The sequence below is a fragment of the Takifugu flavidus genome, chromosome 6 (genome assembly GCF_003711565.1).
Source record: "Takifugu flavidus isolate HTHZ2018 chromosome 6, ASM371156v2, whole genome shotgun sequence".
Lineage (NCBI taxonomy): Eukaryota > Metazoa > Chordata > Actinopteri > Tetraodontiformes > Tetraodontidae > Takifugu > Takifugu flavidus.
This window is the reverse complement of record NC_079525.1, coordinates 2,027,068-2,053,943: the sequence shown is the minus strand read 5'-3', so window position 1 is coordinate 2,053,943 and position 26,876 is coordinate 2,027,068. Positions and strand designations below refer to the sequence as shown.

Below are 26,876 nucleotides of genomic sequence, written 5' to 3'. Positions count from 1 at the left end.
AAGTAGTAAAGAGGCTTATGGCACCAAGGTGACTCCATACTTACGCGCGTGTGCTTGTATGCGCATGTACATTTAAGACTGACTCCTTCTTCCTAATGTAAACCGTCTCACCTGAGACTCTCGCTCCAACTGGCCCCTCTCAGTATCAACTCCTGTCAGTTTTGCCCTTTCTTTGTCTTGTATCTCCCCCTAAAGCTTTGCGTCTGGAACTTACTTTCCCTCACTTTTTATCTTCTTTCATCACTCCCATGTGGGTGTCTCAAATGTGCTTTTATCTAGCCTCCCTTCTCCTCTTTTTAATTCTGCACCTCACATTCCTGTTCTTCCACACTGACTGATGGCACACAAACAAGAGTGTTGTCATCCAAGAGGTACACACACACACACACACACACACACACACACACACACACACACACACACTATTATGGGTTTATGCTAATCTTTGCATATGAATGTCAACATATTGCATTTTCATATATTCCAATTGCCTTACATGTAGCGGTGGTAGGGGCCTATAACTTGCTTGTGAAAATCCAAAAAGCTGGAGCTCATCTATGAGAATATTGCAAAGGGCCAATCAAAAATATTGTGAAGACCTGGCAAACTCCCAAAAGGTTTATTCATTTACGCACTCAGTGTGTGTTCTGGACTCTGGGGGCCAAATCTTCCCCGACTGGAAATTTTTCGTCAATACAAAGTCACTGTTTCTCTTGACCTTGATATCTGAATACAAATTAGCAAAAGAAGACTTTAGACACTGAACCACCCTCTTCAAGAATCTTCTAATGTCACGTTGTGTCTTGCATGACATGCAATGTAACCCATGTAGGGGTGTGTGGTAGTTCCTCATGAACTGACTCCAGCCTTCGTCCACTTCCTGTGAAGCTCCCCTGAGTTCTGGAATCAGCTTTTTTTTTTGTTTATGGAGCTGTCATTGCCTCCGACAATGATCTTCTGTGACAGAACCTCCGTGAGGACAGTGTGAGTGAGCGTCTCGGACCTCTTTTAACCAGCAGAATCCCCAACAAGCAGCTCTGCGTACTAAACCAGAGTAAATTTCCAAATGAGCAAATACCACTGTTATTACCACTGTTATAACAATAAAGCTCTCGTCTGAGTTCCACATAGAGTGGGGCGTTGTGCTTGGAAGCCAGATGATGGCTGGACTGAATTATTTAATTGTTGGACAGATGTTGGGTCTTAAAATGAGAATTTAAGCCCAAAGATTTTCCTGTTTTGAGCTCACTGGCAGTTTGATTCAAGAACATCACACTGTGTTTGGACATCTTTTTATTAAATCAGGCTGTAAAAAGGTGGAGGACAAAAGAGATTGATGAAAGAGGACCCCCCGAGAGCAGGTAAGAGGGGAAAAGTCAAAACTAGGAAGCGATTGAAGCACGTTTATTTGCATTCAGTGCATTTCAGGTAATGAAATCATTGCAATTAACTGAAAAACTTCAAAGAAACTGTGATGCGGGTTGGTGGTAGTGGGACAAACATGGAAAACATTTGCATAAGTACTAGAGGGGGACGTTAAATTGAATCAATCGAAAATCACCTGACCTCCCGGCTCTTTGGCCGACGAAACACTTTCACAGAAATGTTGCCAGTTTTGGGTGCGTTCCAGAACGTTAACGTACACAAATTGTGCCCCCTGATATTAACACGGACGGACACACATCTACCTTAACCTGTCCTTGTGTAGCATAGCCACGGTGATGTTTTCCACTACATTTGGTATTTAGGTCATATCAATTTCAAGAGGAGAGCCGATGCCGTCATTGGCATCCCAATTTGAGTAGAGCCACTTGGATGTCCCTCAAGAAAGGCAGTGTCACATATAATTTCCGTTATTACGTGTTAAATGGAAGGGAACGACAGCAGTTATCATCCCTGAGCATCTGGGAAATACACAAGGGCAGTTTTAACATCGTTTGTTTTATTTACCTCATTGCTTAGTTATATATTTGTTCCAGGCAATAAAAGAATATAATTTATGTTGTCTTCATTCTGGTCTTTTACTTACTCATTTTATTTGTAATGCTGATGACCTTCTGGACAAGTATCTCGCAAAACGTGTGTAACAGCAATTTAATCTGCTCTGGACACGTCCTGCATGCGTGTTTTCTTTATCAGGGCGTTTTTACCCAGCGTTTCTTTAAGTATTTTGGCCTGAACGCCACCTTTCTCTGATTCTGGAGGGGGATTGAGGTCATGGCAGCAGATTTAGGAGGGTACGTCACCCCGGCTTCACCTTTGACTGATAATTGAACTCTGTTCCTGCAAAGAAAAATCCATTAATTCCAAACGGAATTTGCGAGTGCGACATGAATATTTCTTCTCTATTTGAACACGGTAAAAAGCAAACAAACCCAAAGCTAATAGGATTATTAGACCTTTGCCCACATTTATCGCCAACACAGATGTGGTGTAGATTTAATGCAGTTTTTTCCTTTGGAAGCAAATAAATGAGTGCAGAGTGGATGAATATTACCTAGTTCATATTAGTCGTTGTGTTTGTCATTTCAATTGTCTTCAAGGCTGTTTAGCAAACGTTCAGCATGGATGTGTGGGCTGAATGAACGTTCCCAGTGTCATGTTAATGAAACATGCTGCCTTCCCATGACATCTGAAAGAGTGAAAGAGGAGGTTTTTCTCAGGGGAAAAAAATCAGAGCTGTGAGACAACAGCACATTGGTTCAAAGGTGAAAAGAAAAATCTAATAATTATATTTAATGCAAATGTGACGTAGAATAATTGAAATGTAGGAGAATACGTTTGATCTGTTAGCCGCTATGCTAGATCAAAGCAATTATTGCAGTAAGCTATCATCTGGGGTTGTGGTACCTGCTGCATTGTGTCATATTTTAGATTTATTTCAGTATGGTCCACAGGGTGAGAGCAAGGCGACAGCTGAGGCAAGCAAACGCCGGCGCCCAAACCCATCACACCTTTGCTGTCACCCATCACTCAGACCACTGGCTGCAGAGGTGAAGTGGGATACAGCTTTGAGCAAAAGAAAGGTGACGCTAACTGCACTTGTCATGTCACTCTTTTGTCATCTCATTTGCGACTGCGCGACCAAGCGAGTCTGTACGACACGAGCGAAGCGGTGGGAGGCTCTTTGCTGTCATTTGTCCATCAGAGGTGTTTTGGTGGCTTGGGCAGACGGAGCAAATGTAGAACACGATATAAAGTTCATTGTCTTGCAGTAGAAAGGTTAATATCCCTCCACCTGCCTCTCACTGTATGCAAAAGCTCCAAAAATGTGCATTCACTTGTGTCTAAGTTGTTAGCATTAGCAATCTGTTCACTAGCAGATTCGGAGTACTGGTCTACAATCATTTCTTCTGGAGTTGGTGTACCCCTCTGTCTGCTGGCTGGCAGCGTTATGGATTTTGTCTTTCTGCGCCATCAGAGAGCTTATCTTTGTTCTTAAGAGCAGTGGTTTCTAAATCACCGTGTTCATGCCCCATGTTTACTAGGTTCCTTCCCTCATGCCCGTGAGCTCCGTCTCCATCTGCCTCCGACCGTTCTCCTGCAAATTTGGCAGCAGAGGAGGCTGTCTGGCCGTATCCGAGCGTGTTGGTCTGCCTTTGAGTTATGCATTTTATTCAGCATTTTTATGGCCTGCATGATCCTGTCAGTGAGTGATCAGTGAGTTGCGACTGTTACAGCTCAGTGAGCTTTGGTCCTTGAACCCTGGAGTCACTGTGAGAAGAAGGGATCATGGTCAGGATACTGAACCCTTAGTTATGGCTCCAGTGCATGAATAGTTAATGCTTCCTGCAACCAGGTGCCAGCCCCTGTCTCCAGTGAATGAGTACCGACCCAGTTAATCGTGGATTATACTATTATTTTTCATGTTGGTTGCCGTTTGAATTGCATTGCATTTGAATTTCCACCAAACCGCAGCTTCAAATATTGCATCCATTAAAACTTAAATTGTCACATTTGTACTTTGGCTGAATCTGAGCTCAGAAATCGATTTCTTATTTTTTTTTGCTTTCTAAAAGCACCTCAAACTACTGGTACAGAAAATGACTCTGACTACCTAACATGCAGCAGCACACCATATTTCAATTTTAAACATGGTTTAACTCTGGAAGCAACCATCCCTTAATCCACCTGGCAGCCTTAGTACCGTGCCAGAGCACCCGGAGATCAGGGAAGTTGTGCAATTTCAGGAAAGAGTGAAAGGAGAAAGATAAGGAAAATGGTGGAAGGAAAGGAGCGAGAGAGAGGTAGAGAGGAAAGTAGAGAGATAAAGAATAGGATGCTATGCATGCACTGACTGTTTGCACACACCCCCGGGGGACCTGTTAACATGTCTTGGCTCTCTGTTTCCAGTGAAACCATCGATAATATAGCTACTACAAAAATAGCGCTGTTTGGCACGTTTGTTACCTATTTCGAATCACTCCCTGTTCTATTTAGGGACGGATGCTAACAATAGCTGCACGTCAGCATTTGCCAAAATTAATTTTTGACTGAAATGTAAAAAGGAATCAAACAACTGAAAGGTGAGTTTGAGCTTAAGCGAGAACACACAAAACCTTCTAGAAAACGAAACAAATTACCTTTTAAAGATAAAAAGTACATGCTCATGAATTGGTAAGTAAAATTCCAAATCAGTCCAGTGAGAGGAATATAAACCAATGTATGTCTTCAGAGTGATCAAAAAGGTCAAAAAGGGAAAGGACACAGCAATCACATGCTAATATGAGTAGCCCTGCCGCCACTTCCTCAGCAGTTTCACTTAGGCAAAGGTGACTCTGCTCTCCCTCTCTATGGTCTCCTACCTGACGTGAAAGGTTGTATGAAAAATTACAACAGTCCGGAGTATTACAAGCGCCTGCAAAATACTTTTCGGGCCGATCCATCACTACGGAGATGCGTGGAGTTATTGTGTGCTATGTGGGTCATACCGTGTTGTACAGGTGTGTTTGGACACTCAGAAGTCAAGGTAAATCAACATGTTCTGTAGCACATGTATGACCGGTGTGTGTTCTCTGGGTAACCTTACATCTGGTATGGTTGCACCAACTAGGACAGGTTTCCAGTGGATCCTGGCATGATGAGGTTATCCATCATTATCTCTGCCGCTCTTGCACCGGGAAGGACATTGACAAACTCAGATAACCTTGAGCCACACACACAAACAGGCACATGAACACACACTCATTTGTATTTTTGACTTTGTAAGAACTCATGGACCAAATGCATCGTCCAACCCCTAAGCGTCAAAACTAAATGCCGAACCCAAAACGGCACTTTTAAATTCGTGGGAACGAAGCAAGATGTCCCGACCTACCGAAAACAGCCTCACAATGCAACTGAAGACTAAAAATAATAGTTCTCCCCAAAATGAACCTCCGCTTACGTCATCTTGAGTATCACCTTTGTGGGATTGTGCATGTAAACATGCGATCTCGATTTTTGGATTTCCTGGCTTCACATTTCAACAAATCATGGCGGAACAAAAATCGTACTTCATACTTTTGGGGTTCCATGAAAACTGAGCTTTGTCTTTCAATAATGAAGAGGGTACTCATATTTTAATGTTTTGATGGGAGCAAGTCAGGTCTCCTTTGGTAACATTGACTGGATGTGAATCGACAATACTTATTTTTAAAATCAAAATGAAAAGTCAGATTTTCCACTTTCTGTATTGTAAAACTAAGACTAAGGATGACGTATTTGTCATGTAAAGAAAGATGTAAATAACTGGGTTTCTCTGTGTTTAAACACTGTACCACAAATATGCTCAGAACAAGGACATCGTTTGGAACCAGGATACTCATGTCCCTGTAAACACACTGATCAATTAAGAGATCGGAGTGTCAAAGGTATACAAACCTAAGTAACACCGCAAGTAGCGTCACAAACAATTTAATTTAAATGGCGCAGCACTGTTGACACATTTTGGATAAGATTAATCACATTAATGATGGAATCTTTTCTGCTACACTGACAGGTTGAGTAGGTGGAGGTGAAAACAGTTGAAAGCTGAAAATATCTGGACTCAGGTCAGAGCTCCGTGGTCCTCGAGCATTCAGGGCGAGAGTAGACTGCCCACCCTTGGGTGTGTTGAAGCCTCATTGAGGAAGTTTAGCTTCCATGAATAAAAAATCCGGATAATTCCAAATGACTGAGTCTGTTTACAGATTTATGTGGAACCCATCTTGACAGGGGAGCTGCAATAAAAAGCACCAAGAGGTACTGGAGGATCCAATCTGTCACTTCTGTAGAAACACTGAGGAAGCTTAAAGCAGTGTAGCACATATCCTTCTGATGCTAGGTAATTACCTCCGCTGAGGCAGTCGGTGATGACTTGGGGGGGAATGGCGAGGTCTGAGCTCTCACAACGCTGGAAATTATGAAACTGTAACATCATGGAGCTGGATTACCAAATAAATCAGCCACTGATTGTGTCACTTCTGAGTCAAGGCCCCTTTTAATAGCTAGAATATGTTGAGTCTAAGATATAAGCAGGTGTGGCGTTTAATAGACAGCTGTGTGCACGGTAATAACTATTACATTCAGCTTCACAGAATAGTTTTTACTCCTCCACTGGCTGAAGAAGTATTATAATTATAGGTATTATAATTCTGCATTCTAACAGAATTATTCTTAAAATCACAATTAATGAGCTTATATCATCACATTGATCAGTCTGATCGGAGGAGATGGATGAAGTTGCCGAAAAGTTAAAAAGTCTCCGGCCATTATGGATAAAAGATCTGCTGACATTTAAATAAGAGGGAGAAATCTGTCGAGGAGCAGAGCCTGTCCTTCAGTGAGCAAAATCAATATTAAGTAAATCTCAGGAAGTACGTGCGAAATAAAAAACATCGGCAGGTTCTTTTTTGCTTTTTCTTTTGCAAAAAATAAAGGCTTGAGCTGCCATTAACTAGTAAAATTGATACACCTCGGTCACACCACGAGCTGGGCCTGGGTCAAAGGTCAGCTAGACATGTGTTTTCATGAGTTGGCTTCATTTTCCTTTCAGTTATTATCATTATATCCTTCAGTTCCAAAACTTCTAAGCAGTCGCCATTTGGTTTTTAAAATGATGTTCTGCAGGAAGAATTCCATGACCCAAAGGCATTTGATTTAATCACCATGGCGATATACGCTTTGCAGAATTAAATAGCTCACTGTAGTCAGTTGATCCAGTGTTGGGTCCGGGTGAAAGAAATGGTTTCAGGTCAGTTTGTGCGTCATAATGCTGATTATATCCTGGCTCTATGGCCCTCAGTGCAATGAGCATTCGATTCAGAATTGACGCCCGTCTTGCTTAAAGGTGCACCACCACGGCTGAGCGGCTCTCCAAAATTAATTTCAGATAAAAGCAAAGTAGTGAGGTTGGATGGGGGTGGGGTGGGGGTTGGACAGAGACAGTTCTGGAAATATCCAGCAAGAGAGCGACATAAACAATGAGGGATGAATGAACGGACAGATTTGCCCATTTTCTTCAGCGGGTTGATGGAGCTCCATTGTCCTCGGAGCTTTGGGGACGTTGCTCGTTTGAGCGCCGCTGCCAGTAACGCACACTGATCTGAAAGGGAAGGGAGAATGAGAGAGAGGAGAAGACGGAGAGCTGTCGTGTTCGATCGGCACTAGATTTTGTCTGCCGGGCACTTGAGCACTAAGTTGGAATAAAAACCAGCTGATTAATTTTAACATTATCGTCTTCGTGTTTTTGCAAAATGGAGAGCCCGAGCGTGACTGAGAGGGGGATTAGAGATGCCACGCAGGCTTTGCAGGACGTGGGAATGTGTTCAACCTGCGCTCCCTGCACAGCCCGTGTGCTCTGTATGCACCTGGACTGTTTCAGTCTATAAAACCGGAGCGAGCCACTCGGGCTTTCTTGCCTTATCCCTTATTGAATAGGCAGTGGCCTCCGCTGTGTATTCAACAGGATGACTATGGACTTAATAACACTGAAAACCTCTGGCTGATTGAACTTATCGATCTGAGGCATACTTCTTTTCGTCTTCTTGCCTTGGGTCAATCAGCAAAGGGTAGGACTATAGGGTTAAAGTGCTCCATTTTAGGCTCAGGCATAATTTTTCATTTAAGGTTTAGAATATATCATGGTCGTCGTGGCATTACAGTGTTGTGCACAGTTACCTAGCAAGAGGCATCTGGGTTCAATTGCATCTCGGGTTTTTCTCAGTAGACTTTATTGATATTCATTTTCATATTTATCTTAACAGAGAGTAAACTAAAGTTAATTACCAGGGCAGAGTATTCAAACGGTTGTGAAGAGTTACACTTTTAATTAAGGGACCAATCAGTTGGCCACCTCTCTCCGAGGGGAAGGTGAGAAAAAGGCAAATTCACAGATTCCACTTGAGTAAATGTTGGAAAGATTTGTGGATCAGACTTACATGGTAAGATTCAATTCCTTTCAAACAGCCATGCAGGGTATCAGACTAGTGCGGGTCTTTACAGAGCCAAGAAGTGGCTACTGTACCATGTCAAATCGGTGCTTAGGAGAGCGAGCGTGACGGGAACACAGCAGCGCTGCAGCAGGCCCGGTCTGTCGGGGTCTGGAGAGGTTTTCTGCGTTCAGTCAGTGTCTGCAATTAACTTACACTTAACACAACAGGCACGATTGTTATATTTTTACATTTTAAGACATTTTTTTATGCTTTCAGATATTAATAGAACAGTTTCTGAAATGCTGTTATGCAAATAATGGGTCATTTGTTAGGGGTCATCAACGCAGTCCTGTAGTCCTTCCGGGTTATCTATCATACTTAGTTGTACAAAAGACAACCAGGTATAAGATGTTAACCTAGTAGGAAGGAAAACCCGGCTGCATTGAGAGCCCTGTAGGACTGGGTTGAAAACCAGTGTCCCAAGTCGGCAGACTGGGGGAAGGATGGGACAACGGGAAATACCATTATCATTGTTATTTTTTTTAAATGCTAAAATATGCTCCATGATGTAAACACATTTGTTTACTTTTTGAAGCACACTTGTGCTCAAGATAAAATAACCATGATGATTCAACAGTGTGACTGTGTGAACTTATTTATTCTTTCATTTCCAACCAAAGCTCTGTGTCTCTCTGTGTTCTGTAGGACGGTATGGGGAACCTGCGAGTGACCAAAGAGGGCGTCAGACTGGAGGGAGTGTCTGAGTTCTTGTCGCCGTTATACGTCAAAGAGATCCAATCTCGCCGGGTGAGTTATTGTGTACGCAGACGCGTGGCCTCGCCTGCACTGCCAACAGACAAGATCCTTCCTTAAGAGTTATCATGCATCAATCAATGTAATGTGGAACTGGGCATAATTTATTGTTTGGGAGGAAACACAAGGAAAACAAATTAGAGTTATTAGGAATAGATAATAAAGCGATTTCATGGTACCACCTGCTCTACTTATCCATAAGTCTTTTCTCACTATAATTCTTTTTCAAAACTGTTTTTATTCTCAGCAGGCAAGCACTTTTTCCCTTTTAAAAATTTGATTTTTGTCTAAAAATGCTAGACCTGAGGCGATGAGGAGAAGGGGGGGGGGGGCGTTTTTTAGTGCACAAAGCACACTCGATCATGGCTGAATTCAGTGAATACACTTTGGCCCCTGCGGCACATCACTTTTCAGCTAGATCAGCTCAGTTCTCTTCAAAACACAGTTTGGCATCGCCGGATAGACACATCCAAACCAAGCTACACTTGAAAAACACTTTGTCTAAGTGCATTATGAACAACCAAACCTATCAACGCTTATTTACCCCCAGCACAATGTCAGTGATGATCAATACATAAATTGGATTGGGAGGTTTGAATGTGCGTATTTGCCTTTCAGTGATTAATGAAATGGTCTGAGTTGTGAAGCAGTGCATTATTTAACATCCTTGTCACAAGCTGCCAGTTGGGTTCATTAAATGGAAGCCTTCTAGCTCTTTGTTGTTCCTTTAAATAGACTTCATAAATGTAAAAGAAAACTGTTTAAACATACAGAGGAAATGTTCTTTTCAGCCTTCCCTTGGGACATTGGATGGGTCTGTTTGTATTGGCCAGTAATTGCATACAACTATGATCTGAGCTGCAAAAGCTCCACATTTCAGAAAATGATGCGTATTTGAGCGTTTACATGCATATTCCTTCAGTGTCTACTGGCAACTTTTGTGAAGGGTCTATAATTATGTAAATGTTAGCCACGGATTAGCCGCAGTTGCTGTGGCGCAATAATGAGGTGAAATGCGGGCTGACACTTGGTTAAAGCAAAAAAAGAAATGAAACGAACCTCCCAGAAATTGCAATACTCAAGCAAATTTTTTACCAACACAGTTATTGAGCCGTTATTGGCGTGTAACTAGAAATAACGACTTGGCTCAAGTGTGGGGGAAAAGCAATTTGCGATGCTCCATATTTTCAGGATGTCAGCACCTACGAGTCCACTGTCGAACAAAAACAGAGCTGACTGCAAAAAGATGGCGTGACAACACACACGAGAACAAAGACACTGCAAAGAGAAGGAAAACCCTCTACAGGAGACAAAAATAAAAAATATGATGAAAAATATGTATCTCCTTACCTTACTTTAGCAAAATAAAAAGGATGCTGAGACCTTTAGCGAAACAAAAAAATCATCAAGTGGCACAACGAGAAAGATGACTGACTGCATCTTGGTGGAGAAAAGGGAGATAAAGAAAACAGTTGTGAAGAAACATTGACGGAAAGTTTCCTATTGAAGTAAAACACATAAAAAACCGAGAACAGGTAAAAACAATAATGAAGGAGGAAGCTGAAACAATTGGAAACTCCCAACAGCTAATGGAAATGAAGGCTCCCAGGATAACAGCTCTGTCCTAGAAGCATCACTTGAAATTGGCTATTTCAATATATGTTCCTGATGCAATAACATGTTTACAGGCTACATCCAGTTAGCAAGCAGGGATATCTGGCAGCATTGTGATGGTACATTCCAAGCAGGAAGTACTACAAAGTACCTGACAAGAATTTCAAGGCGCATTCTTCAGGAAATTGGAGGTAATTAGAAAGCTCTTGAGAGACATGAGACCTGGGGCAACTACTGTTGGACCACATAACGCAGCTGATGAAATCTCTGCCGGCGCTTGGAAAATACACTGCACTGCACGCTTGATATGATCTGGCAACATGCTGAGGGACGATACATGAGTCAGTCGCATGAACATGACAAGGAAGTGCAGGAAACAGATTTGGTCGCGGAGAAATCCCCAAATGAGCGACTTGACTGGGTGCTTATCGATCACATCCATCAGGTAATCAAACACGTCACCCAGATTTGGTTTTGCTGGCCATTCTGGCGCTTGGCCTTTGACCTGAAGAGCTTCTAAGCAAATGAAAAGACAGCATTGTCCTGCACTGGGTGCAGGAGTCAACTTCTGAGTACTGGCTGCTAATTTGCGAGTGTTTTGTACTGGAGGCTGTGATGAAAGACCCTTCCATCTGTTCCCTTTGAAACATCAAAATTAGCTGCCAGGGAACCTTGATGTACAATTTCTATGTGTGCAGAGTCTAAAATGTTTGCCAAAGAGCAGCATCAGTAGAACGGAAGGCATTGGTCTCTACATAATTACTCTCTAATAGCCTCTGAATGTTGGTAATGGAAATACGACTCCTGGACTGGTAAATTTCTACCTGAAGTGCCGGTTGATGGGAGACTTGGCTTGGGAACAGATCCTCCCGCTGGCTGGGGTTTCTGTACTGCTTTTACATCAGCTTGTTGTGTATGCTGCATTAGCATGACTGCATTAATATCAGGCTCTATGTATACTGTATGTATAAGGGTGACACAAACACGCCTCGAAGCTTTCAGCCTAATTGGCCCGGGAAGACCCAACAGCACCACAGGAGGCACAAAGAAAACCCTTTCTTCTTGCCCCTCGATTCCAGATTTTAACTTTTAGCTTTCTTTTTTGCAGTTGTTTTTTTAGCCCCCCACCCCCACCCCTGTTTCCTCCCAGGTTTTTGATTCTTTCCCTCTCCCACTCCTGTTGCTCTGCCAGATCTATGAAGACAGATCCAGTTATGTGCGGATGCCACAATAAAGGCTTGAAAATGCGCACGGCTGGTGGAACAATGGCTCTGTACCACATACAACACAAATGTGAGGGAGATGGGTGATGGGGGGAAATGGCGACAGAACAAAGCCTTGTGAATAGATACATTAAAGGATGAGAATGATAATTAAACACTAAATATTACAAAAAAAAGTTGAAAGCATCTCTAAATGAGATGCCTGCCTCATTCGAATGTAGCCTTAGACAGAACCCTGTAAAGTGAACAGTAGGCGGAGGTGGAAGGACACCTTAACTTTATTTCTGCTGTTTGTCATTTTCAGATTTATTACTTTCTTTCTCCGCCTCATACTTTTCTCTGAGCTTGCTCTCTGGGGATCTGAGCTAGCTGAAACTTCTCCAGCCTTGGACCTGTAATTTGATGGCAGGACGTTCTAACGGAACATTAGGATGGCTCTTATCTTCCAAACCCTTATTGATTTGGACTTTGCGGGTCTGGCGGAAGTGGACGACTGCAGAGCTCGAGTTTGTCTGTTATTTCCAAGTCTTTATCACAGAATGTGGCAACGGCACATTTGAGCATGGGTGTAATGTTTTTCATTTGTCCAAACCTATCAATAAAAGTCTAAACGCCCTTCCCACTATGGATCCTCTTTATAAAAATAGGTGCCTTAATCTCGACAGGGTCATGGCCAATGTAAAAATAGTGCCCATTAACATTTCACAGCCTTTCAGAATGTCAGGAGAATTAAAGTCGGGCTGGCCTGTGGGGGAAAGAAGGGACAACATGAATGTGAATATTAATCTATTGTTCCCAAAGATCATTTTATAGATCCACTCCTTAAGCTTCTGTCTCACGGGTCACATCATCTAAAAGTCACAACAAATCCCTTAATCACAAAACTTGACTGTCGGAAAAGAGCACATCATACCAGGGTACATTAAAGCTTAGAGTTCTAATGATGTCATTACAACAACGGAAACTCAAAATCTGGTTTGTGCCCTCTAGAAAATTCTAGACACTGTTTCAGATACTGGCAGAACAAGTATGCAAGTTAGGTTAACAGGATATGTAAATCACATTTTATTTGCTATGCATTATTTATCTTGTTTTTATTAGTATGCTTTTTTTTTAGGGAATCAGCTCTTAAATACCTCCTTTTATCACTTTAATTGTTGGTACTTGGCAGCATATGCACAGCCATAAATTCCATGTTGACAGCAGCAGCTGATCAAAAGGCTATAAACTGGGTGCGAGAACCATATTTATCATGTGATTTACGCACGCACTAGATGGGATCCCTTCCACCAGACAATATTGCCTAAATTCAATGTAAAGACCATATTTAGCTTCCCTGTGTTAGTCAAACTGCCTCAGCTATAGTGCCACAGCCTCTATTTAATCAGAAATTAGAAAATGGCACAGCTTTACTTTAAACTCTAAGAATCTTCTCTGTGTAGTAGATTTTCAACACACACCCCCCACCCCCCCACCCTTTTCTCGACTCTGTGAGGTAATTGGCATGATGATCAAGTGAACAGATAGCTTTGAACAGACAAAATTATCTTTTAGCCCACAGCCAGTTCCAGCGATATCATCTGTGGGGGAAAATGAGGGTCTATATTTAACAGGACATTTAAGACAGAGATGTTCCATGCGGCAGCCAAGCTTTGCATTTACCACAATCCGCTAAAGCATTTGTTAAAAGTAATCACCATATCAAATGAAATGTGTAGGACGTGTGCTCAAACATGAGAGGGATTCATGTTACCCTCCCTGCCAATTGAAATCATTCATGTACTGTATGTACTCTATATGTTTTCCCTATCACTTTCTATGAATTTCCTGTTTATAGTTTGATGTAAGGGAAGAAGCCTCTTTTTTTTAACAATACCCAGCTGAGATTAAATGCATAGGTTTTGATGTAAATTTCTGAAAATTTCAGGCTTCGTCAGGTAAAGAAGTGCAGAAATGTAAAAACAATGAAGGTGCCTACCCTATTATCACTTTAGCTGTATTAGCCAAGCATTTCTGATGGTACTGACCAAGGCTGGAGGTGTTCTAAGGTGTTAACTTGGAGAAATATGAGCACCAGATGAAGATGCACACTGTGGAATTGCTGGTTATAGAATGGCAAAGTGCAAAGAATGTGCATTATCCCACTTTCCATTCAAAAAGAACTTAAATCGTGTGGAACAACTTTGTCACTGTTTTCTGTCCGCTCACATCTCGCTTCTGCAGGTAATAAGTAGTCGCAGCTTGTTTCCAGGGCAACGGTCACAATCCACTGTTTGAAATTAATTAGAGGTGGACATTTGAATTAATAAACTGGATGGGAAGGTGGCATTGCACCGGTCTGACCTCCCGACATTCAACGCACACTCACAAACTTACACAGGTACAGACACACATGCTCATACTCAGAGACACAGAGATTACATTTAATTAGCCATGTACAGATCATTGGTGTGGCTCAGCCTTAATTAAACACCGTACTCCTCTGAATGTGTGTTTAAGTGAAGGTGCAAGACAAAGAGATCGCAAGGGTGTCAGTCGAGTTTCTATTAGATGACCACGAGTGCAGGCTAAGCAAGATTTGGTTTCTGCAACTCTGGCTTAATAGCTACATGAATCTGTTTGGCTAGCTCAGCTAGAAGAGGAAGTTTTAACAGTGCAAGACCTTTTTTTTGAAGCTGTAGTTACACTTCGGTAACAGAAAACTTGCAAAAATCTTCCCAGCAATTTGGGAATCAGCAATGACTGCAGAACCAGATTTCTCACACATGCACCATGTACCTGTTTTGCAAAGTTGCCTTTATGTTCCATGATGAGAACTTAGTACATCCCTGGGTTACAGAAAGAGCATGAATCTCCCCTGCATGCTTATCTAATGCAAGCAACAGCAATAACACTGTCTCCAAAATTCCCATTTTCAAGCCCACCCGATCCAGTGGTTCACACGGTGTGACCAAATGGCATCAGCACAGTAGGCAGGTCCCAGGATGGAGGCAGCGGTTGATGGTGTACCTCCCTCATAAGTCAGTAAATCAAGAAATGCTGCCCCATGACCTTCCCCTCAAAACAAACATGGCATGCAGAGAAAGCTGTTATACTTTGGTGACAAGAAAACCTTTCCCTTGTCCACCATGTCCTGTGAGAGAGCATCTTGCATTTTGGATGAGCTCATTTATGCCCAGAGGGAGGCCCACGGTCCTTAGGTGGAACCCCTAACTGGTATTCGCCCTTCCGGGGAATAATAGACAACACTGAGTTTTCTCCTTCGTCTCGAGTCTGTGAGAAACTACCTAGTGCTGCGTTCCCCTCGTGTCCTATTGGAGCCACCACCAGGTCTGCAGCCATTAGCCTTAATACCCTTTGGCAAGGTCTGAGCAACACAAAAAATGGGCTAAACAGTCTCTGCGTGCCCTTTACCTTTCCTCACTCAATCTCACTCTTGCCTGATTTGAGACTATAAAGAGGAGTATAAAGGAGATGGTCTGAGAAGGAGGAACACTTTTTCTAGATTCATTCTGAAACCTACATTGAATACGTATTCTGTAAGTAGCTTTACAATTGTCCCTCTGAAAGGGGAATCTAGGAGATTTTTTGTGTGGTCATATTGGGGTGTTTTAATAAATGTCTTTGAGGTCAATTGAATTGAACCAATTGCCCGGGTGTACAAAACACATCAGAGTCACGCTAATATCCTAATATGGCATGCATGGCATGGCCTCCCTCCCATCTTGGGAATCAGGAGTATCTTGAATAAAACCACTTTGAATGTATTCAGGAGGGATGGTTTTTATCGCTACTTTCTCTAGCAAGGAAGAAATCTCTTCCACAGAGAGTGTCGCTAAGTGATTCCCCTGAACTGAAGAGGCACTACGCAGAACTGAAGCCTCTATCTCCTCCTTAATGTGCTTTCTGACCAGCTCAATGCCTTGCACGTACAACCCCTCCCAACTCCAATGTGATTGTTTTTCAGAGCTGGCAAAAAAAATAAAAATTCCATATTCATACAGACAGTTTATCTCATGTGCAGCAACCATGATATGGCTAATAGTGTTTTGGAATGGTCTGTCTGGACTTGGCTTAAATTTCCACTGTTGAGAATGTAGACCAGAAAGTGACAGGCCAGTCTGTGCTGTGGCTCTGGGAGCTTTGTAAAAATGCTTAACATGTCCTATACCAATCTGAACAATGCAGGTCAGTGGCAACTGATTTACAGCCTTTATATCGTTCTTATTTTGGGTTCAGTTTTGTGCATGTGTCTGTGTATTGTGTGATTATAAGCCATTATAAACTGCCATTAAGCGCCAGTTTAATTACGTTTTATTAGAAGTGATTTATTATATTTTACAGGCACTCTAAATTATAGAAAAATCCCATAATCACAAAAACAGCCCCCGGGTGTGCATTTCTCATTTATTTTTTAAAATCTGCATTAAAAAATGGGCAACGCCTAAATTGTTCCCCGTATTGCTGTAAGTAGTCTGAAATCAGAAGAGATTAAAAGGCACATTTAGCAGGTTCTACCAATTGAAACCTTCACAGAGCTTTGAGGATTGAATGAGCCCACTCATATTGTCGAGAAGCATTGTCAGGAATGTGAGGGTCACCATGTGTGATCTCTAAAATGCGATGTTAACAGCGAGAAGTAGTGCACTGTGGAAGGAGACAGTGTGCTCAAAAATGAAGTTTCTCCATTTTCTCATAGTCAAACTACACGAATATTCAATATTGTGCTAAAATCCTCATTCTTCATAGGTAGAAGAACTGAGATTTTGGGTCTTTTCATTTCCATTTTTAGAGAGGTAATATCTGTTTCACTGAAGACAAATGATGTACTGCATTGAAGGGGTTAGCACTGTTGCCTCTCGGCAAGGAAGCCCCCAGTTCCAATCTTCAGGGGACAAAAGACTTTTCTGTTTTCTGAATTGGTGACTCTAAACTGACTTTAGGTGTGTATGACTGTAACAATATTATAGTCCTGCCAGGAACTGGCAACTTGTCTGCAGTATGCTCCACTTCTGGGATAGGCTCCAGTTGTCCCTGCAACCCTGCTAAGGGACAAAGTAGGTGAAGCACGGATGTATGAATTGATAAAAACTGAAGGACAAATGTTGAGTTGACAATAAACAACCCTATGAGGACAGACAATGACTTAATAGATTTGTCCCTGAGAGAATCATGGTCCTTGAACGTTAGCCTGGATTGACATCGATATAAAAGAAAAAAAAAAGTTGGCTGAGAAGTGCTTTTGTTCTATGATGTTTTGTCAACATATTATGTGTGTGACCATTTGGGACATTTGCAAAACAGTTGGCAGCAAAGTCAAAAAGAACAGAAACCAGTGAGGTCCCTCTAAACTACCCCATCAGACAGTGAGCTATTCCACCATATATGGGTGTTAATCCAAAATATTCCTTTTTTCAGGCTGGATCGTTACTCATCACATGTTAATGACTCATGTAAAATCCTAAATTGCACTATTGTTATACTATATATTAACAAAATGTAAATGAGTGTATGGAGAAATCACTATTCAAAGCTACAGTAAATAATATATAAAACAGCAAAAACTATTTTAACCCAAAGAAGTTACATTTGTTTTAGAAAAGCCATTTTAATAAGTGCACTCATTTCCAGCTGCTGTGGGGTGAATTATGCTAAGAAGTAGGCGCAAACGCAAATACTGGTGAACTGTTGTAGCATAAAATGACTCCGAATGATAGATCTTTCCAAGGGCATACATACAGTATATACTGCGTAAAAATAAAGAGGAAATCAGTAGCAGCAGGAATAAAGATTAGGTGTTGGATGGAGATCAAAGTAAGATAAAACAGGAACGCATATAAGCTGAGGGTTTTCAGTTCCCTGAAAAAGCTGGGCACTGGAAATGGATTGAAGTGGAGACAGTTGAATTAGAGATCAAGGGGGAAAGTGGAGATTAAAACAACTCTACTTTTGTACTTGTAAAACTATTCTTCTCCAAATTTGAAAACATTTAGGGAATCTTTCCATCTGTCCATCTGTCTCTATCAGGTTGTGACCCCTCACTATTGTTTACATTTACAGCAGCCTTTTAGATGATGGTTTAATGTCTTCCAACAAATAATAAAAGTCCCTTTGCCCTGGATCAAAGCGGAGTTTCCTCAGTGAACTTTTTATTTCTTCTTACACCACACCACAAACATCCCATTATAGATGGACCAACTTGCCCATTAACGCACATAAAGGGTGCTTATGTCCTTTCAGTTGGATGGAAATCTCCAGGGATCAGTCATTAAAAAACTGCCTTGGGAGACATGATACCCACATCAGCGTGAAAATAAAATCTCTTTTATTTTCATGATCCAAGAACAAGAACCTGACAGCCAGTAAAAAGGAGAGAAAACAAGTTGCCACTAACATGAGCTGTGACGTGTGAAGCAAAACTAAGACGGATGAAAAGTTTGGAATAATAGTTTCTTTAAAGTGCTTCAAGAACAGAGGATTCATGCAAGACATCCAAGATCGCAAGATGAGCTTTTTCCTCCTGTTTGTAGAACTGAAGTGTCAGGGAAAAGCTGAGGGGAAGTCATACTGGCAGTTACACAGAACAGGAAGTGGAGTCTGCAACGGGGAAAAGTGTCTCAGCTTGGGGCAGTGCAGCCCTACTCTCATTTTTTAACAGATTCCTTTATGGACTTCGCTGCAGCAGATCCACACCTGCTCTCCACTCATCAGATTTGATACTAAAATACAGTAGTTGCTCCCTCCACCCCAAAGGGAAAAAGTTACTGGAACTGTTAAGGTGTAACTGGGGCAGGAAAGGTTGAGCTGAACTGGAGATGGTGGGGCCTATGTGTTAGCAGGAGGTGATGGCCAACAGAAGGTCTGAGTCTCCCCCGCTTTCTTTAGGGGAGGGGCAAAGAGTAACACCTGCTGCTCCAGTCCTGGAGTGACACAGGGTTCAAAGAGGTCGAGTGGTGGACTCACACAGCATCACACTCCTTTAGCTCTCTATGGTCAGAAAAGGTGTGTTCGGTAGGTGATGTATGACCCTCCCCATGAAGGCAAATGGCATCTCCCTGTAAAGAGTCTCTAGGTCCAACAGAGGCATGGGAGTTCATCACATGGCTGAGAGCTCTGTGAGTACGCCAACATGAGGAAATCCCCACCACAAGGAATATCGAGCCATCAGTAAATGAGCCGGAAAACCCAGATGAGCAGTCATTAAAGCGTCGATGTGCAAGCAAAAACACAAAAAAATCCCCCAGCATTTTTGGTTGAAGTGCTGTCTCCATGAGGAACCAAAATGTTCCTGTGGCACACTGTTGCCTCCATGTCAATACAATGGAATGCAACTGTCCTTAACTGTTTGTACTGATCTTTATTTGTAGCTACTCTGTAGTACCGGGCACTGCTTTGGGAAATAATGGAAATGATTGTCCCTCCTGAAGGATCTCTCCATGGTCAGGAGATTTAAAAAAAAATTAAAAAAAAGTCCGACTATTGTGAGGTGAAAGTGGATTTTATATCGTGAACTACAAAATCGAAATTGCAAATTGTTGTTGCGGTAAGCTGACTAGCGACGGTGATCATTCCAGGGTGTCTTTGGAGGTCGGAAAAAGCACTTCCGAGCCATGAACATTATTTTCCTCATGTTCCGGATGGTTTTTGCTGTGTTGCAGCCATAAACGGTAACAATCAATTTACTTTTTGAGCAGTTTTGGCCAGTCAAAGTGTGTATTTTGTACTGAAGTCGACAACATAACATATCAATATCTTAACCAAACAGTCCCCCCATGACTCAGCGTATTTGGGTGGGGTGGAGGAAGGTATTGAAGGCAGATCTTCTTTCATTTCTAGCCTTTTCTACTGGATTTCTTTATTTCTCTTGCGGTTGTCTCTGATGTAGACCCTACTGTAGTTCAAGATCAAGAATGATGACTTTTAGCCAGTTATCACGATTAGCTCTTGAACCGGCAGCTTGAAGGTCCGGGCCAGTAATGGGTTGTCTGTGATAACTATCTGATCAGTCTCTCTGAGCCACAATGAATTGTACTGACTCCACTAGGGTTAAAATAATAATCTATGTAGCTATTCAAGCTCAATGGGATTTGAACACAAAAGCATACGCATGGAAAGAAAAGAGGATCTGTTCGTGTGATACCCTGGGGAATTTAAAGAACCACAAAAGCAGGGACTCTACATGGCAAGAAGAGGATTCAAAGCATGACACATGTACAAATCTAGCACCTCTTGTGGATTTTGAGACACAAATGGAAAGACAGACTGGAACAAAACCCACCGAAACACACGCAGACTGATTTTGTTTTTAACCATAACTACAGGAACCGCGGGGACACATTTCAAGGCAAATGGAGCATAGCATCTTTATCTACTTTGCTCTGGTCTTCTCATCCGTTCCACTTATCTTGTCACTAGTCCAGAAGACTTAAAGGGAAATTTAGCTCTGTGGTGACCAACAGTGTTGTTTTTGATGGGTAAATTTTAACATTAGCATGTGCGGAGCAAAGATGTTGCTGCTATTCTAATGCAAATTCCCTTCATCTCTTCATCTTCATCTCTTTTTCTTCTCCTTTGTTAGAACTCATCCTGCAGAATTGAAGGCTAATTTATAATGTGACGAAGATAGAATTAAACGGAATAATTTTTTTTGTCTGGAGCTTAACGTTCACTTGAAAGAGCAGATCTTTCGGCTCACAAGAGCCATTAAAAACAGTAGTAAGAAGCAAAAAATAAGCTCCTTACAGCAGCAGAGAACCAAAAGATCTCTGAGCGAACATGTAAAACTCATAACCAACAGCAAGGCACATCCATGATAATGATCTTCTGTCTATCATAAAGGCCTCGTCTGTCCCTCTTTCCTGCTCAATCCTTTCCTACGGAAGCTGCAGGAACGAGATGGTGACTGAAAGGTCACATCCTGGACCAGCAGGTGAAATCCATCACTGGCCCCTGTTTCAAATGCAGAGAAATAAAACATCATTTCTATATTTACGCAGAAAGAATTGACAATTCAATTGTCATTGTCAAAAAAAGATACATAATTAAGCAACCGCTCAGATCCCTTCTGGGGAGTGACTTTAACTTCCTCGTGTCCTTATTTAAATGAGGACAGTTTAGTCGGAATACATTTTTCCGAGGTTAGAATAGATTAGGATTTAGCAAAAACACTGTGGTGTTTTTAGTGAATGTGAAAAACCAACAGAAAGCAAGTCTGTACGCAAGAAGGAGAACTCTGGCGGGAATAAAAATCCCCCGTTTCTGTTTTCTGTTTGTTTCTGATGCATGGTTGAGCTTCACTGGGCAGGATAATGGAGGGATGCTTCTGCTCCAGCAACCGATCGTATGATACAGCAGTTTGAAATGAACGCATCGTGTAAATAAAAGCATCAGGGAAGAATAATGAAGGATGGAACGATGCTTTGCCGCCTTTTTTATACAAACGGATCCTAAAAACTGCAGGTTGTGAACTGGTTCTTTTATCATGCAGGTTAAACGGGATTTTAGAGCACATGAGCAGTGATCGTGACCTGTGGGTTCTAACCCCGAAGTTATCACAGTTCGGTTGTGGTTAGCCATGCGAACCATTGTATAATGAGAATAAAGCCGATTCTGATAATATTCACACATGTATTCTCTGCTGATCCCCGACCACGTCGATCAATCGGACCCATTCTTTTCTCTGAGAATGTAAAGGAACTTTTTGTGCCTGCTGTGATCTTAGAAGTGTTCCTGCTACATTGGCAAGGTCCTCTGGTGTAGCGTTGCTCCTAAATTCTCCGCCTCGTGTTGCACACACGCTGCTGGAAAAATGAAAGGTTGCCACCACAAAAGGCTCAGCGACATTCTGGGCTTTTAATCTTAAATGTGATGCAGAAGCCTCACATTTCTTTTATCCCTCCATCCTCGGGTCAGAACGGAGCATTTGTGAAACATCGCTCGCCGGGTCGTATTTGCAAATCTCAGTTGTATTAAATATGGCACTGATACATTCAGAATACGTTTTGGGTTTTACACATTTAATGGGCGTTTGTTGAAGTTCGCGAAAGTCTTGATGTTCATGAGGTTAGTTTGACTCTGTTTTAAACTGGAGAAATCGGTCCTTGACTCCGCGTTTGGGATGGTTAATCGCCAACAAATGGAACATAAACAGGGGGAAAAAAATCTATTTGCATGCTTATGTTATAGTCATTAGCAGAGCCATGACAGAGCTCCAGACTAGCTCAGTCTTGACTGTATTAGGGGCGCCGACGTGGTTAATTATTCATCAAAATTTATGGTTCAGAAAATCTGTCTGCAGCACTGCTCGTACCTCATTCTCCTCATGTGGGTCTTTGGTTTCCGTGAGTCGCTTCACATCACGGCCTCACTGCTCTTACTGAAAGTGAAATAGAGTCAGGTCTGGTTTTCTTTCTTTCTTTTTAATCTTTCATACCTAAACGAGCTACAAACACTTGACAGCGATCCCCCTGCAGAGGCACTAACACGGCGGACAGACGTCTGGAGGTTGGCAGCACTGACACGTTGGAGGAACCTCATCGGGACGAACAAGCCTCAAATTCAGCATCCAATTAATATGTTGAAATCTCGCGTGCCAACCTTTTATCAACCAGATAGCGAGAGCCGTCCCCTTGCTAACCACTTTCTGGGCCTCAACTGTTTTCCAAAAGCAGCCTTGAGATAAGCTAATGAGAAAATGCAGTTTCTTAAAAAAGATTAATTAATTTGGTTTTAGATAAGATTTTACACTCACTGTCGCACTTTGGGGACAGAGACTTTAAAGAATATCGTAGTTTGGCTAATTACATCATTGAAAAAAGGTTTTTGGTGTTTAGCAAATCAAAATAAGTGCTTTCATGGTTTTGACATAGACTATTGAAATGCGGGCAGCAATTTGCACTCTTTAGCCTTATGCAAATGAACCAGCTTTGACATGTGTTGTCTGGCTAGCCTTCACATTACAACTTAAATGGATTAAAGCTCATTTTAATGTTGCTGACATGACGCGGGAACAGGAAAATGATGACACCTCAAGCAGATGACGAGGCCCCAAAATGCACATAAGTGAGTTTTAAACGTGCTAAATCCAAATACCCAGAGAGGAAGGGGTTATGTGCAACTTGTGCTTTATTTTCTGTTGTTACATGGCCGTGGGGAATGAAAACAACAAATAAGCTGTGCACACCAACAAACACATTACTTATTTAATAGCCCTCGCTAATTAGTGGAATTAAAGTTGAAAGAGAAAGAAGGGGTTCTGCAGGCACTTCATCACCCACTGTTTTGATTGGTATTCTGGTTTAAACACGTACAGTCTGCTTGCCTTTAGTGATTAAAGTGAATTATTTTTCATTTCATTTCGCCTGAATGCCAGTAACATAAAGTCAGGCTTGTATTTTTTCCTTTAGCTGACTTGCTAACAGCCCAGTGATGCTTTAAGTTCCGTCTGGAAGTCAGCTGAAACCTGGACGCTAAATATATAATTAAATAAACCGTCTCTTCACTGATGAAGCTTCATTCAAGCATTTTAGGATGACAAACGACGCAGGTGGTCAGTGAGCGAGCGAGCCGGGGCGACGGTCATGCCTGGAGCTGTGAAGAGGGGGCCCATCTGGAGCTGGAGGATCGAGGGTGCCACGATGAGCCACCAGAGCAGTTTAATACCAAACTAATTACACTGGCTACCTCAGGCAGGCCACCTCGGGCCTGTACTCACAATCAAAGGGGAATTAAACGGTTAAGCAAATTAATGGCAGCGCTGTGTGTGATATATAGGGAGTCTGATGTGCCTGTGCACCTCTTCACAAACTGAAGGGAAGGGGGGGGGGTGGACAAATTCCTGAGAGACACATAGCTGTGCCATGAGGGGAACATGAAGTACACATCCCGAATAATAAATCGTTGCTAAAGCAGGTTTGACATTTTGACGCCAGCTGCACAGTGGCGGTGTGGTTAGCACTGCAGTTTGTTTACATTTGTATTTATTTATTTATGTATTTATTTATTTTGGCATGGATGTCCAGCAAAACATCTGTCCACTTTTATTTTAAAATGTTTCATATAGTATCGACCAAAGAGCAGATGCAGCCGTGCGAGCTGGGTGCTACGCGGAGATGCTACATGGTATTTTAATGGCGCGTTGCTGTTCACAGGGTGCTGGTGCATAATTATTGAGCGCATGTATAACGAAGATTGGCTGGTTTTGTTTTGTTTTTTCTCTTGCTTATCTAAATTGGACTCATCAATAATCTTTCCAATGTTAAGTCACAGAAACATAATTGCCAGTCAGAGCATCAGAAAGGTACAAACTCAAAATGTTGTGTTTACATTGACTGTTTAGACATAACAGCAAAGGCAAGATGTGCCTATTCCGATGCAGATGCACGCGACCGCCTCCCCTGTGGGCACACGCCCACGGATATTCCAGCATACACTTTAATTTAAAATCTAATTGGATTTTGAACATCAGGCGATGATAAAGATGGCCCCTACATTACCTGGTAGATTAAAATAAAGCATGTTGGAAAAGGAATGACCATCTTGCTGCCGTTCAAAAGGAATCCATCTAATAAAGCTGCGGCGCCGCGGTTAACTCACATTAAACCGCCGTCGCACATCATACAAACTTCAGTCGATCAGAGCTCTTTAATGTCACTCAGAACTAACTGAACAGATGCTCAACACACACGCACTGACATGGATTCAGTGAAATCCATAAAGGATAAAGTCCTGTATTTTAGACAAGTGCTGCCGGTTTTTGCCTTGCATACGCTTTTTTTGCTTACAGGGATATTAGCATCTGTTTAATATGCGATTGTTATTTATAACCCACATTTCCATACATTTGCATATGAGTGCTTAATCAAATACAATTTCCCATCTTTGGCCTGTTCCTGATGACAGTCCTGCACCAGCTGAATAGGGCAGAGCCGGAGTGCACGTGGCGACTGAGCTGGAATGATTCGGCAGTTGCCTAAACATGGTGGGAAGATAACGCAGCCGAGCCCATCACACGCCCCGCTGGAGATCATTCGTTCATCCAGCCCACATGCATGTGGAAACAGAGAGAATCGCTGCGCCTTAAACCAGCGGAGACTCCTTTCGAGTCGGTGTGAAACACCTGAGCGCTAACTTGGATGTTAGCTTGTGGCTTTTAGCGCGTGTTCACGCTTCGCTTTTCAGTTGACTTCAGTCCTTGTGCTTGCGTTGTTCACCGGTTTCCTGGGAGGAGACCCCCCATGGTCCACAGCGGAGCACACAGGTGTGACACGGTAGCAAAACTGTGAACATTCACCCATAAGGTGGCATAAATAAATAAATAATGAGAAGGGGTGGGGGGTTTGTTTCAACGGATCAACGACTTTCCAATTTTAACACGTTTCTCATTTGGAATTCAGGATGGAATGCGGCGTGTTATTAATTTGAGGAAATCAGTGGAGAAATTGGGTCACCTGTGAGCTACTCATTTCATGCCAGCAAAACAAATCTGCAATTTAAAAGCGCAAGAGAGGTGAAGGGAAAGGAATTTAAAAATAAAGAAAGACAATTATCTGCATTTTGCCATTTTGACTGCTGGGATGTGCCCCGGTACACCCCCTAGGACCCTTTTAGGTCCACCAGTGGTTAACAGAAGATGAACAAATGAACTCAACTGCGGAGGAAAGGTAAGTTTATTGCCAGAATAATTGTGCTACTAAATACGGAGTGCACCCCAAAACAGGAACACCATGGACAGCAGTGAGTTAGTGAATGCAGACGGCTTTTGACTCAATCGGCCTCGGAAGAAAGTGACTGGAGGTCAGGGTCACAGTTTCATTAAGCTCATTTGGGACGGGAATAATTGCGACACACCGCCGAGAAGGAGCGATCGCGCTCACGTCTGGGCTGCTGTTTTAAATAGGTTATGCAGATTAAATGCAAAGCATTTGAGGTGGGTGGAAGAGAGGGAGCCGGGCGTTAGGTCTGAAGGTCGCCGCGGGTGTTGGTTCCACAGCATCGACAAGCTGTGTGGACTCTTGCTTGTTACTGATGTTCGTGAGGTTCGTTGCTGCTTCCTGGTGTTGTCCTAAATATATTTCCTCTTTATTTTCAGGACAGTCCCTTAATCCTCCAGTCCGACAGAAACGTGACAGTCAATGCAAGGAATGACCAGGGACAACTGACGGGTCAGCTAACAGTCGGTAAGATCAACACAGACGTCAACGCAGCCGTTGGCGACTGTTTTCTAACGTGGCTGTAAACAGTATCCATCAAAAACAATCCAAATTAGATCATTTCAAGACAGTAATCTATGTTGTTTTGCCTGTGCTTGAATTCTTAAATGCATTTTACCGCGTTCTCTTTAGCAAAGCAAATGTTATCCATTTCCATTAGTGCATCTGACAGAGGCTGACAGCCGCGCTCTTGTCTCGGCTAAATCATTATTCCAAGCTGCTATTGAATTAGCGATGTCCCAGTGTCCTACGGTAAATGTCACTCAGAGGACACATGACATGTATTTTTAAGAAAAAATCTTGGGGGACTCAATAATTTCGTCATCACCCGTTTCCAGAACAAAAGGACAGAAAGGAGTCGGACTGGAATGTATATGGCTTGTAGACTTCTGTCACACACACCACTGTAGTGTGTGTTTTATGTGCTATTAAGACCAACCTTTTAGATGTGGACATTAAATGACTTTGATAAAACAAGCTAAATCTTCTAGATTGTCCCAAGAGGAATGACACAAAGACAAGCAACCTCTTATAGAACCTGTTGAGGATGTGTCCAGAAAAACTCATTCATATGGTCCTGCTCAAGGTTTCTTCCTGTAAAAACGGAGGTTACAGCTGCCACT

The 26,876-nt window shown here is 42.3% G+C and overlaps 1 protein-coding gene and 1 long non-coding RNA gene across 3 annotated transcripts in view; both read left to right on the top strand.

Moving 5' to 3' along the window:
- The window catches only part of LOC130527826 (zeta-sarcoglycan), a 175,566-nt gene that overhangs the window by 111,626 nt on the left and 37,064 nt on the right, over nt 1-26,876 (top strand). For both annotated transcript variants that reach the window (XM_057036603.1, XM_057036604.1), the window contains exons 3-4: nt 9,099-9,200; nt 26,133-26,220. In XM_057036603.1, the coding sequence (XP_056892583.1) occupies nt 9,099-9,200; nt 26,133-26,220 (190 nt within the window). The remainder of the gene's footprint in view (nt 1-9,098; nt 9,201-26,132; nt 26,221-26,876) is intronic.
- On the top strand, nt 9,211-12,665 carry LOC130527829 (uncharacterized). Its single transcript, XR_008951125.1, has 2 exons — nt 9,211-11,011; nt 12,348-12,665. It is a non-coding gene; the product is annotated as an uncharacterized LOC130527829 (long non-coding RNA).